The 10,464-nt window shown below is 36.5% G+C and overlaps 2 protein-coding genes across 3 annotated transcripts in view; one reads left to right on the top strand and one right to left on the bottom strand.

Annotated features, from left to right (window-relative positions):
• The window catches only part of LOC107642423 (alpha-glucosidase 2), a 9,379-nt gene extending 845 nt beyond the window's left edge, over window positions 1-8,534 (top strand). The window contains exons 2-23 of one of the 2 annotated variants that reach the window (XM_016345774.2): window positions 58-346; window positions 599-667; window positions 750-887; window positions 994-1,111; window positions 1,607-1,689; window positions 2,233-2,328; window positions 2,536-2,704; window positions 2,793-2,935; window positions 3,054-3,140; window positions 3,375-3,560; window positions 3,865-4,032; window positions 4,746-4,866; window positions 4,948-5,017; window positions 5,248-5,335; window positions 5,448-5,568; window positions 5,679-5,872; window positions 6,016-6,124; window positions 6,599-6,754; window positions 6,948-7,050; window positions 7,174-7,347; window positions 7,687-7,832; window positions 7,978-8,534. In XM_016345774.2, coding sequence (XP_016201260.1) covers window positions 58-346; window positions 599-667; window positions 750-887; window positions 994-1,111; window positions 1,607-1,689; window positions 2,233-2,328; window positions 2,536-2,704; window positions 2,793-2,935; window positions 3,054-3,140; window positions 3,375-3,560; window positions 3,865-4,032; window positions 4,746-4,866; window positions 4,948-5,017; window positions 5,248-5,335; window positions 5,448-5,568; window positions 5,679-5,872; window positions 6,016-6,124; window positions 6,599-6,754; window positions 6,948-7,050; window positions 7,174-7,347; window positions 7,687-7,832; window positions 7,978-8,171 — 3,022 coding nt within the window. In that variant the 3' untranslated portion in view covers window positions 8,172-8,534. Of the gene's footprint in view, window positions 1-57; window positions 347-598; window positions 668-749; window positions 888-993; window positions 1,112-1,606; window positions 1,690-2,232; window positions 2,329-2,535; window positions 2,705-2,792; window positions 2,936-3,053; window positions 3,141-3,374; window positions 3,561-3,864; window positions 4,033-4,745; window positions 4,867-4,947; window positions 5,018-5,217; window positions 5,336-5,447; window positions 5,569-5,678; window positions 5,873-6,015; window positions 6,125-6,598; window positions 6,755-6,947; window positions 7,051-7,173; window positions 7,348-7,686; window positions 7,833-7,977 lie in introns of both variants that reach the window. The other variant, XM_021122796.1, reaches the window with a different exon arrangement.
• LOC107642421 (ubiquinol oxidase 2, mitochondrial) overlaps window positions 8,897-10,464 on the bottom strand; it is a 2,333-nt gene continuing 765 nt past the window's right edge. Inside the window, exons 2-4 of the mRNA XM_016345771.2 lie at window positions 10,343-10,464; window positions 9,389-9,877; window positions 8,897-9,273 (exon numbers count right to left, since the gene is read on the bottom strand). Coding sequence (XP_016201257.1) covers window positions 9,214-9,273; window positions 9,389-9,877; window positions 10,343-10,464 — 671 coding nt within the window. The 3' untranslated portion in view covers window positions 8,897-9,213. The remainder of the gene's footprint in view (window positions 9,274-9,388; window positions 9,878-10,342) is intronic.

The raw sequence follows: 10,464 nt of genomic DNA, 5'->3' as shown, positions 1-10,464 counted from the left end.
TAAAGCACTGCATTAAACAGTTATATAAGGTTTGACAATATTGTTTTTGGAATGCAGAAGAAAAAGGAGATTTTGTGAGAAGTTTTTAGCTAAAATGGCTAATTATGAAAGAAAGACAGTCACTAGTGATGGCACTGGTGTCAGCTCAGGGAAAATGATTTACAAGCCTATTTTGGGAGATGGAGTCTTCCGATTTGACTGTTCTGTAAATGATAGAGATGCAGCATTTCCCAGCATTTCTTTTGTGAATAGCAGAGATCGAGACACACCTATAACTAGTGACAAGGTTCCTGTATATACCCCTACTTTTGAGTGCCTGCTGGAGCAGCAGGTTGTCAAACTTGAGGTTCGTTGCTTTACTAGTTTACAAGTTAGAGCTTTTGGATGTTATCTCAGCCATCTTGATTACTTTTTCAGGTGTATTTTTCACATTTTAGGGTATGTTTGATCTGGGGGGTAAAACCTGGATGAAAATTTTCATGATGAGTTTGATGTGTAAAAATTTGACCCCAGTTTTAGCTCAACGAAACATACCCTGTTTTGCTTATTATATCATTTGTCTGCTCTTCAGAAATTGATTGAATTTGTTTCTGAACAGTTCCCTACAGGTACTTCTCTCTACGGAACTGGAGAAGCTAGTGGGCAGCTTGAAAGGACAGGGAAAAGAGTGAGTCAATTGGATGGAATAGTCAAGTTTAAAAGGGTCCTCTTTGGTATCATTGTAACAATGAGTTATATTGCACTTGTAGGTTTTCACGTGGAACACAGATGCATATGGTTATGGTCCTGAAACTATGTCCTTGTACCAATCACATCCATGGGTGTTAGCTATTCTTCCAAATGGGGAGGCATTAGGAATTCTTGCTGATACTACAAAGCGTTGTGAGGTGCTGTAACCTTTGGATTTATGTCATTTATGTAGGTTAACCTTTAAGAGACATTTCTGATGTTATATTGATATGATCGATGGTCATTTGTTCTGTTCATAAGCAGATTGATCTGAGAAAAGAATCAACAATACAGTTTGTTGCTCCATCCTCATATCCTGTCATTACATTTGGTCCTTTTGCTTCACCCACAGCTGTTTTGATATCTCTATCAAAAGCCATAGGTAATTTTCTTTAATAAAAATCCAGCTTTAAATATTATTGCTCTAGTTCTAACCATTGTGCTTCATCTTTCTTGAGGGACTTAACATAAGAAGGTTTAATGCAGTTTTAGGGGAAAATGAATTCTTTCATAGCTCATGGAATCAGTATAAAAACTTATGTACCATGTGAAAGCATGAATTATATGCAAGTTATGTTAATAAGCGAACATGAAAATGCAAAGTGTGTTTTTATCAAACTAGGAGTTTCTCAAATCCATGCCTAAATATGAGGATATTATTGGTAATATTAATTTCTCTGTTATTCAAATCCTGGAAGCACAAAACGAGTTGATAAATGTACTTTTAAGTTCTCTGTTATAACTGCTTAACTGTAAATTTATGTATAGGATTGATATATTAGAATGTGATTGATATTAGAATGTTAAAGTTCTATTCAGCATTCATATATTAGAATGTGATTGATATTATGTTCCATTGTCATCAATTTATTTATAGGGACCGTGTTTATGCCCCCCAAATGGTCATTAGGCTATCAACAGTGCCGTTGGAGCTACATGTCTGACCAGAGGGTTCTGGAGGTACTGCACTGCTCTTATCTTGTCTTTCTAAATAGTAATAACTCTAGGGACTGATTGCATTCATTTACTCTACTTCTGGAGGTTCGCCTGTTTCTGCTTTTTTATTATATTTGGATAAAAGTGAATTTACTACGTTTGAAAAAAAAAATCACCACTTCATAGAACAACTCATCTCAACTTCTACTCAAAAGATTACAAGAAATATATGGGATCTACTTTAGGCTATTCAGGAGAAGCAGAGATGAGTATCTTAAGAAGAAAACTAAAACAAATGCACCTTCAATGGCTTTTGATAAAATTAAACTGAAAAATGGATAACTTTTACTTTTAATTTTGTAAAACTTTCTTTAACTTCTGTTATGTTTCATTAACTTCTTTTAAAAATTTTCAAGATTTGATGCGTATTTATGTATTGTGCATAGCAAACAGTATTGAAGTTTTGCGTACTTTTGGAGTTGTGGGTAGCTAGCGATATGTTTAGTTGTTAGATTTTGAAAGGCATGTATCATATTTCCTTGACTGGTTAGCTATTGAAAATTGCAGGTAGCAAGAACATTCCGGAAAAAGTCTATACCTTGTGATGTGATATGGATGGATATCGATTACATGGATGGTTTTCGTTGTTTCACCTTTGACAAGGCATGTTATTCTCCTTAGATAAATAGCAGTAACTAATATATGGATTGATGCTGCAATCAGTACATGCATTCCGTGGCTCACACACATGGGGGGATGTATTGTCCAAGATTAAGTTCCCATTGCACACTAATTTTTGGGTTTGACCATCTTGAATATGTGTTTAGCAGTATTTTTTATTTGGAAAATAAGTTTTCTGATATCCTTCAGGAGCGTTTTCGTGATCCCAAGTCTTTAGCAGAAGGCCTCCATTATAATGGTTTTAAAGCTATTTGGATGCTTGATCCTGGCATTAAACAGGAAGAAGGTTATTTTGTATATGATAGTGGTTGTAAAAGTGATGTTTGGGTCCAAAAGGCAGATGGAACACCTTTTGTTGGTAACTATTATTTTCACTATGCTTTTTTCACTTTATACATTCTTCTTTCCTCCTAGTGATGCATTGTGCTTATCTATTTTTTCCTTAGGGGAGGTGTGGCCTGGGCCTTGTGCCTTCCCTGACTATACACAGTCAAAAGTTCGTTCATGGTGGGCTAATCTAGTTAAAGATTTCATTTCCAATGGTGTTGATGGCATATGGAATGATATGAATGAACCTGCTGTTTTTAAGGTATTTTTAATCTGGTTAATATGTTTTCAATAAATTATAATTTATAAACAAGGTTCTGTCCAAATTTTGGTATTTGTGGTCTTGACATTTGAATTTTACATTTATTATGCTTTTCCAGGTTGTAACAAAAACAATGCCTGAGAACAATGTTCATAGGGGAGACAGTGAACTTGGCGGTCATCAGAATCATTCTTTTTATCATAATGTAGTATTCTTTAACCTTTATCATAGTTTTGGAGTAACATGTCTTTTTATAATAAACTTGTGGGTGATACATGCAAGTAGGATGTGATTCAGTTATATAATAGTAAGCTACAGTCCTGCAGCTTGACTCTGAATTTATTTTGTGAAGTTTGTCTTTGTTGAGTGTGTCAATGGTTTTGCAAGGTAATATTGTCTACCTTGAACCACTAGTTATTCTTATGACTGTTCGCTGTAGGTTTATGGTCTACTAATGGCAAGATCAACCTACGAAGGTATGAAACTGGCAAACGAAAACAAACGACCATTTGTTCTCACCAGAGCTGGATTCGTTGGTAGCCAAAGGTATGCCGCAACATGGACTGGAGATAACCTTTCAACCTGGGAGCATTTTCATATGAGTATCTCTATGGTACTTCAGTTGGTATGAATCAAACCAATGCTTCTTGAGCAACATTTGCATTTGATATCATCTTGGTACCACTTTGTCCTGCAAATTGTTGTGAAGAATATTTTAAGTCCTCGTAGCTCCCTCCTTATAGCTTTTTGTATTTTACACATTTTAATACTATGTTCAGTGCTTTGTGAGTGGTGTTGTATTGAAAAAATACTATGTTCAGTGCTGGAAGAAAGATAAAGTCAGAAGGATATTTATGTATTTCTAACATAAATATTGGCATCCAGTAAGTTTTCTGCATCCCTTCATTTTTTGCATTTGTTGTGTTCAGGGACTCAGTGGTCAGCCATTTTCTGGTCCTGATCTTGGGGGATTTGCTGGAAATGCAACACCTAGGCTTTTTGGAAGGTGGATGGGTGTAGGTTCCTTGTTTCCCTTCTGCAGAGGTCATTCTGAAGAAGGCACAAAAGACCATGAACCCTGGTCTTTTGGGGAAGAGGTTGGTTCGCAGTTGCCTATATTAAATTCTTTTCTTTGTTATGGTTTCCAACTGGTAATGTACTGGACTTTATCTAGTTCTTTGTCTTTGCTTGACATCAACTTTAAAATGAGTTAATTGAAATAAATAAATATATTCTCACATGTACTTCATTTCATGCTTTAAGTTTTGGTGTTGCACAACACGTTTTGAACTTATTTAGTGCTAACTTTAAAAATTGCTCTTGTTTTACCTGAAATCTTTTGAACTTCTGTGAAAAATGATAACTGTTTATGTACTTCTGTTCATTTATATTATTCAGGGCACCTAAAAAGAAAATACTGGTTTTATCATATATTCTTTTTTACGCCCAACTACTTACTAAGCATGTGATTGTTGCCGATGTATCAGTATCCACATCCTGTTAAACCATGATTTGAAATTTGGGTGTTAGTTTGTTATTAATATTTTGCTAGCACCTTAAAACTAGATTTTGAGCAACTGATATTTTATTGATTAGAAAATTCATTTAAAGCTTTTTTAAAGGAATCTCACTGCCAGCTGCCCAGCTGGAGGCTGAAGATAAGATTCTATAATGAATGGGAAGATGTGCAGCTACAGTCCTTACTCCTTATATTTCATTTTCCCCGTTGTTTGCTGTGATGTTTTTCTGTGATTGAAATTTACTTCTATGCTCAAAACTGTGCATCACTGACTTCAGCTTTAATTATTAGTGCGAAGAAGTTTGTCGATTGGCATTGAAGAGGCGCTACCGCCTTATCCCACTTATCTACACACTTTTTTATTTTGCTCATACAAGGGGCACTCCAGTAGCAACACCTACTTTCTTTGCCGGTGATTCCGTGTTCTGAAGAATAAATTTACTGTCTTTTGTTTGGTTAACACATGATGGATTTATATTCTCGCTTCTTGCAGATCCAAAAGATCCTAGCCTGAGGAAACTTGAAAACTCGTTTTTGCTTGGACCAGTTTTAGTATATGCAAGGTTCTTCCCCTTACTTAAAGTAGTCAATCTAGATGCCACTGGTAGATTATTGAGAGATGCCTTTGCAGGATTTATTATTATTATTATTGTTGTTGTTGTTGTTGTTATTATTATTATTTTTATTATTCATGCTAGCACAAAATGTGGTGAAGCTTATAGTTGTTGATAGAAAGTTTTACACAATGCTGTACAATTTGCACTAATTTGACGTGTTCTTTGTATCTGATCAGCACCTTACGCAATCAGGGGTTGGATAAGCTGGAGTATACTTTGCCTAAGGGTATTTGGTTGAGTTTTGACTTTGGTGATGCACATCCGGTATCCATGCTTTCTTCTGCTACTTTTTGCATGTCATTTCTACTTTTCTTTCTATTTTTTATTCTGTCTTCAAAATCTTTACTTATTTTTTGTGCTGTTTGGGGCATGACAGGATTTGCCAGCTTTATATTTAAAAGGTGGATCAATTATTCCTGTGGGTCTCCCTCTGCAACATGTTGGAGAAGCTCGTCCATCAGATGACTTGATGCTTCTTGTGGCCTTAGATGAACAAGGTAAGTCCCTGCATTCTGTTTTCCCTAAGAATGCTTGTAATCACATTATATTTGCTTTTCAGATGAATGTACTTTTAGATAATGTATGAATAAGATATATTCATTTACAGGGAAAGCTGAAGGTGTTCTATTTGAGGATGATGGTGATGGATATGAATTCACCAAAGGCAATTATTTATTAACACAATATGTGGCTGAACTTCAGTCATCGGTTGTTACTGTGAGAGTACAAAAAGCTGAAGGATCATGGGGAAGACCCAAACGCCGCCTTCATGTTCAAATATTGCTAGGTGGGGGTGCAATGGTATGTGTTTCTTCAAAAAAGGAATTTATGAGGAACATGAAACTTATATAGAAAGAAGTAATCAAGTGTTGTGCTTAGAAGTTATTCATTACATTATCCTTTCCACTTGAGATTCATATTGATAAGTTAGGTTTTGTATACAGCTTGATACCTGGGGCATGGATGGAGAAGTTCTGCAAGTTATTCTGCCTTCTGAAGAGGAGGTATCGAAGTTAGTATCTACTAGTGAGAAGGAATACAAGGAACAATTAGGTAGGCACTTGCTCAGATCTTTACTTTGTGGGTTTATGAATATTTCCTTATAGAGTATATATGCTCATATTTTCTTAAATTCTCATCTTCTTTAGCATCCTTCTCTGCCGATGCTATAGCTTTATTTATCTTCTGCCAACAAGTCTGCTTTTGAAAAATATAATATTATATGACCTCTGTTGAAGATATTCTTAGGTTTTGATATTCATGAATATTTAGCACCGTGCTATTGCTCAGTAGTTTCACGTCTTCCTCACATGTATATGGGTTTCTCATTTCCTTCCTTTTTTTGAGAATTGAGAGTTTTGCATGCTTTTCACTCTTCCTTTCCCCATGAGCAAAGTGGAGGGTAAGCAGGGAGAGAAGTATTTGGCAATTGACATTGCATTTTCTTCTCAGTTGTGTATAAGATGCATGCACTAATAATGCATACTCTGTATCATGGTGTGCTAATTTCTCATGAATGCTATGCAGAAAGGGCAATTCAGATTCCTGATGCGGAGGAGCTTTCTGGACCCAAGGGGACAGAGCTTTCAAGAACTCCCATTGAACTGAAAAATAGTGAGTGGGTTCTTAAAATTGTTCCCTGGATTGGCGGCAGAATCATTTCCATGGTGCACATTCCTTCAGGTAAAATTGATTGTCCATTAGCAATTTATTTAATCAGTAAATTAATCTGGAAATAAAACTCCTTTTATTTTCCATACGACCTGTTGGTTCTTTGCGTTTCTCATTAGATCCAGTTATAAAGGAGATCATATTACTTTATGTTGCATGGATGGAACAAATGTTGTATTGTTCATGATAAATTATCTGCCTTCAGGAACACAATGGCTGCATAGCAGGTTAGAAATCAGTGGATACGAGGAGTATAGTGGTACAGAGTATCGATCTGCTGGATGTTCAGAGGAATACTCTATCATTGAGTTAGTTTTCCTTCAAATTCCCCTTTAACCCATTCTTTGTGTGCATATTTTTGTCCGTGCTGGTCCGCCCACACCCTCTTAACTTTGGTGTTCAACATACATTTCTTGGTTTCTTTCTTGCAGTCGAGAACTTGAGCTTGCAGGGGAAGAAGAATCTATGGTATTAGAGGGTGATATTGGTGGAGGATTGGTTCTTCAGCGGCAGATCTATTTTCCAAAGAATGCTGTTAGCATGTTTCAAGTAGAATCAAGCATATTATCCCGCAGTGTTGGAGCTGGTTCTGGAGGATTCTCAAGGTTTTATTTTTTTTTTGTATTGTAACATTTAATAGCATTGTGTGGGTTACAAATTGAATTTTTCAAGGACTGGTGTGTGGTTTTACTCAACATTTTCAGTACTTCAGAATCAGATTTTACAGAATATTTTACTCAGCTATTTATAGATTAATCATCCGAAAAAAGAAAACACTAATATTAGCTAGCGTTGATGAGAAACCGTATTTAGCTAGGTTAACAATTTTTGAGTTTTACCCTCTGTGACTGCAGTATCCTTGTGTTCTGTTATTTGCTCAATTGAAAATGTTTGAATTTGTTCAGATTATTGATTTCTGCTATGGTCCATTTTACTTTCTGCAGGTTGGTCTGCTTAAGGGTTCACCCAACATTTGATCTTTTGCACCCATCAGAATCTTTTATTTCTTTTACCTCAATTGATGGATCAACGCATGAAGTGTTTCCCGAAAGTGGAGAGCAATTTTTTGAAGGAGACCTTCTTCCAAATGGTAATGGTCATTTTATCTTATCCTTTGCATTATTCATTACTGCCTATGTTAACAATGTTCATATGTGGAGTATAATTTTCATATCAATATTCAGAACTGAAGTCAATGTATCTCAGCAAAATGGATGATGAATTTTTTATCTCAGGTGAGTGGAGGCTCATTGATAAATGTCTTGGATTGGCGCTGGTCAATCGATTTAACGTAACTGAGGTTTTCAAGTGTCTTGTTCATTGGGATTGCGGCACGGTCAACCTGGAGCTATGGTCTGAGAGCCGGCCCGTTTCAAATCAATCCCCTCTCAGAATTTCCCATCAGTACGAAGTCGTGAGAATCCCATGATTATTTCTAAACTGCTCACTGCACAAGGTATCCGCGTGTTCAGAGCAGCAGAACAGTGCTAATAACTTGCATATAAAAACATTGCAGCTAATTCAAAAGGTGCCTTCCACTTAACTGTACGTATATATGTTTGGAACTTTAGCGTGAAATTGGGAATGGAAGTAAGGAATAAAGGAAGGACTGGGAATAGTATTATCCCAAATTGCCTAATGTTTGCGATGCCATGTTTGTTTAAATGCAACAAAAATTGCTATCTTGGAACCTAAATTTTCCTTGATTGTGGGATCAATTAAGTAACACCCCCTCTCCCGTCTTCTCATCTTCTGATGGCAATACCAATCATTTACCCCTCCATTACCATCACGCAGCTTTCCTAGCTGTTTAACACCGTGTTTTAACTTTGCTTCTAAGATGCAGTCTTTACTTTTGCATTGACGATACACTAACGAACACATTTCCCAATAATCATACCAAACTGGTTATAGATTCATTATAATTCTTATCTGACAGCCGGGTGTCACTCAAATTGATGCAGTTTTATCATGACCTGCCAGACTTATTGTAAAATCTTTTATTAGATTTCATCTATTCCTTCCGCTAAATTATCTAGCAAATTCCAGTCCAGTCTTAAGATAAAATAGCAGCACTTGTCTGATGATGTTAAGATCCATAGCCATGAAGAAAGTAATGCAATCTACCGTCAAAAAGGAGCAGCATCAAGTAAATATCAGGCAAAATGTAGTGGAGCTCTCTAGTTATGAGATCTCGTATAACTCTATGAGCACCCTCAACAGTGCCCAATAGAATAACAAATCATTCAGATATATGACTTAAGACAAACAAGGAGATGTATGACTCAGAACAATAAGTAGACTCCACATTATTTACATCGACATTGTTAGACGAACCTTGAGAAAAATACTACTATGTTGTCATCAAACTAGAAGCTTTATTTATTCTAGGCTTCTAGCCAAAATTACATTAACCATGTAATTTGACTCAATCTGCACTCCACTAAAAAATTTGACAAGAAATCAGAGTCTTAGTGATAACCAATTGGAGCAGCAGTCTCTCGTAACTCTCGGCCTTGATAATGTACATCCTGCAATTCATTCAAAAAATGACACCATTAGAAATCCAAATCATAATATCATATACCAAACACACCTTCAATATTTTTTCATCCAAGATTAATAAAAGGGTATAAATAAGCTTACCGACGCAAAGTGGTTGACGTCACGGTGGTGCGCTTCATCGGCTCTGACGACCATAACCACATCCCTTAGAGTAGAATCAGGTGGAAGCTGCCAATAGTCGATGGCTATGGCTGGTGCTGGCACATTCTCTATATTGCCCTTGTCAAGCTCCTTAAGGAACTCAGTGTAGGAGTGTATTGCTTCCTCCTCAAGGTACCCAACCATGCGGTGTGCAAATTTGGGAGACACCAAATACCCCAAGAAGTAGGCATTGAAGAAAACACCTTGAACTGCTATCACCAGAGCACGCTCATACCACTTTGGCTTGGCCACTTCCATGAAGGTCATTAGGTGCATGCGCTCGTTCTCTGCTTCTTCCAGCAGAGCTTTGATCCAGCCACCACTGTGCTCGAATCGTCGCAGCGATTTGCAGTGAAGGAGCATCCCTCCCACCATGCCAGGAACAGCTGCCACTGTCTCCAGCATCATTGCTCGGCATCCATATCTGCGCTGTTACATTTGCATAAAACATATGATAAGAACAAAGCTTAATTAAGCATTTTATATTATAGACTATGAAATTATCAAGGCTTATAAGCCCGGATAAAGGAGGAGGGTTGTGTTAGGTCTTTGAAGGTATGTAAGATGTAATATTTCTATATCGAAGAACAAATTGGTAATATGGACTTACCCAAATTAAACAAAGTATTTTATATTTTTATGTAATCATCGGTTTAATTTTCTTAAAGAGGCTCTAAGCTATTAATCTTCATGAAGATCATTTAACTTTCAGAAATTTGTTTTATCCTACTTCAAAAGATAAAAGGTATTGTATTATCAATTGCATAATTTAGTTCTCAAACCCAATCACTCATCATGTGCTGGTTAATCAAACTTATGACCTAACCCTCGGCAACCTAACATCACATGCACCATCATGTACCACTTGAAAAGATATCAATGAATAATGAATACCTGAAAGAATAGATCAGTGGGGAATCTGAGCGATTTAACAGTCCAATAAGCCATCTTGTCCAGAAATGTTACCGGCGCATGGTGCTTCTTCAAATCAATGTTCAGATCCGCTTTGTATGTCT

The sequence above is a fragment of the Arachis ipaensis genome, chromosome B05 (assembly GCF_000816755.2).
Source record: "Arachis ipaensis cultivar K30076 chromosome B05, Araip1.1, whole genome shotgun sequence".
NCBI lineage: Eukaryota > Viridiplantae > Streptophyta > Magnoliopsida > Fabales > Fabaceae > Arachis > Arachis ipaensis.
The sequence above is the reverse complement of the archived record's forward strand: the minus strand, read 5'-3'. Positions and strand labels throughout refer to the sequence as shown.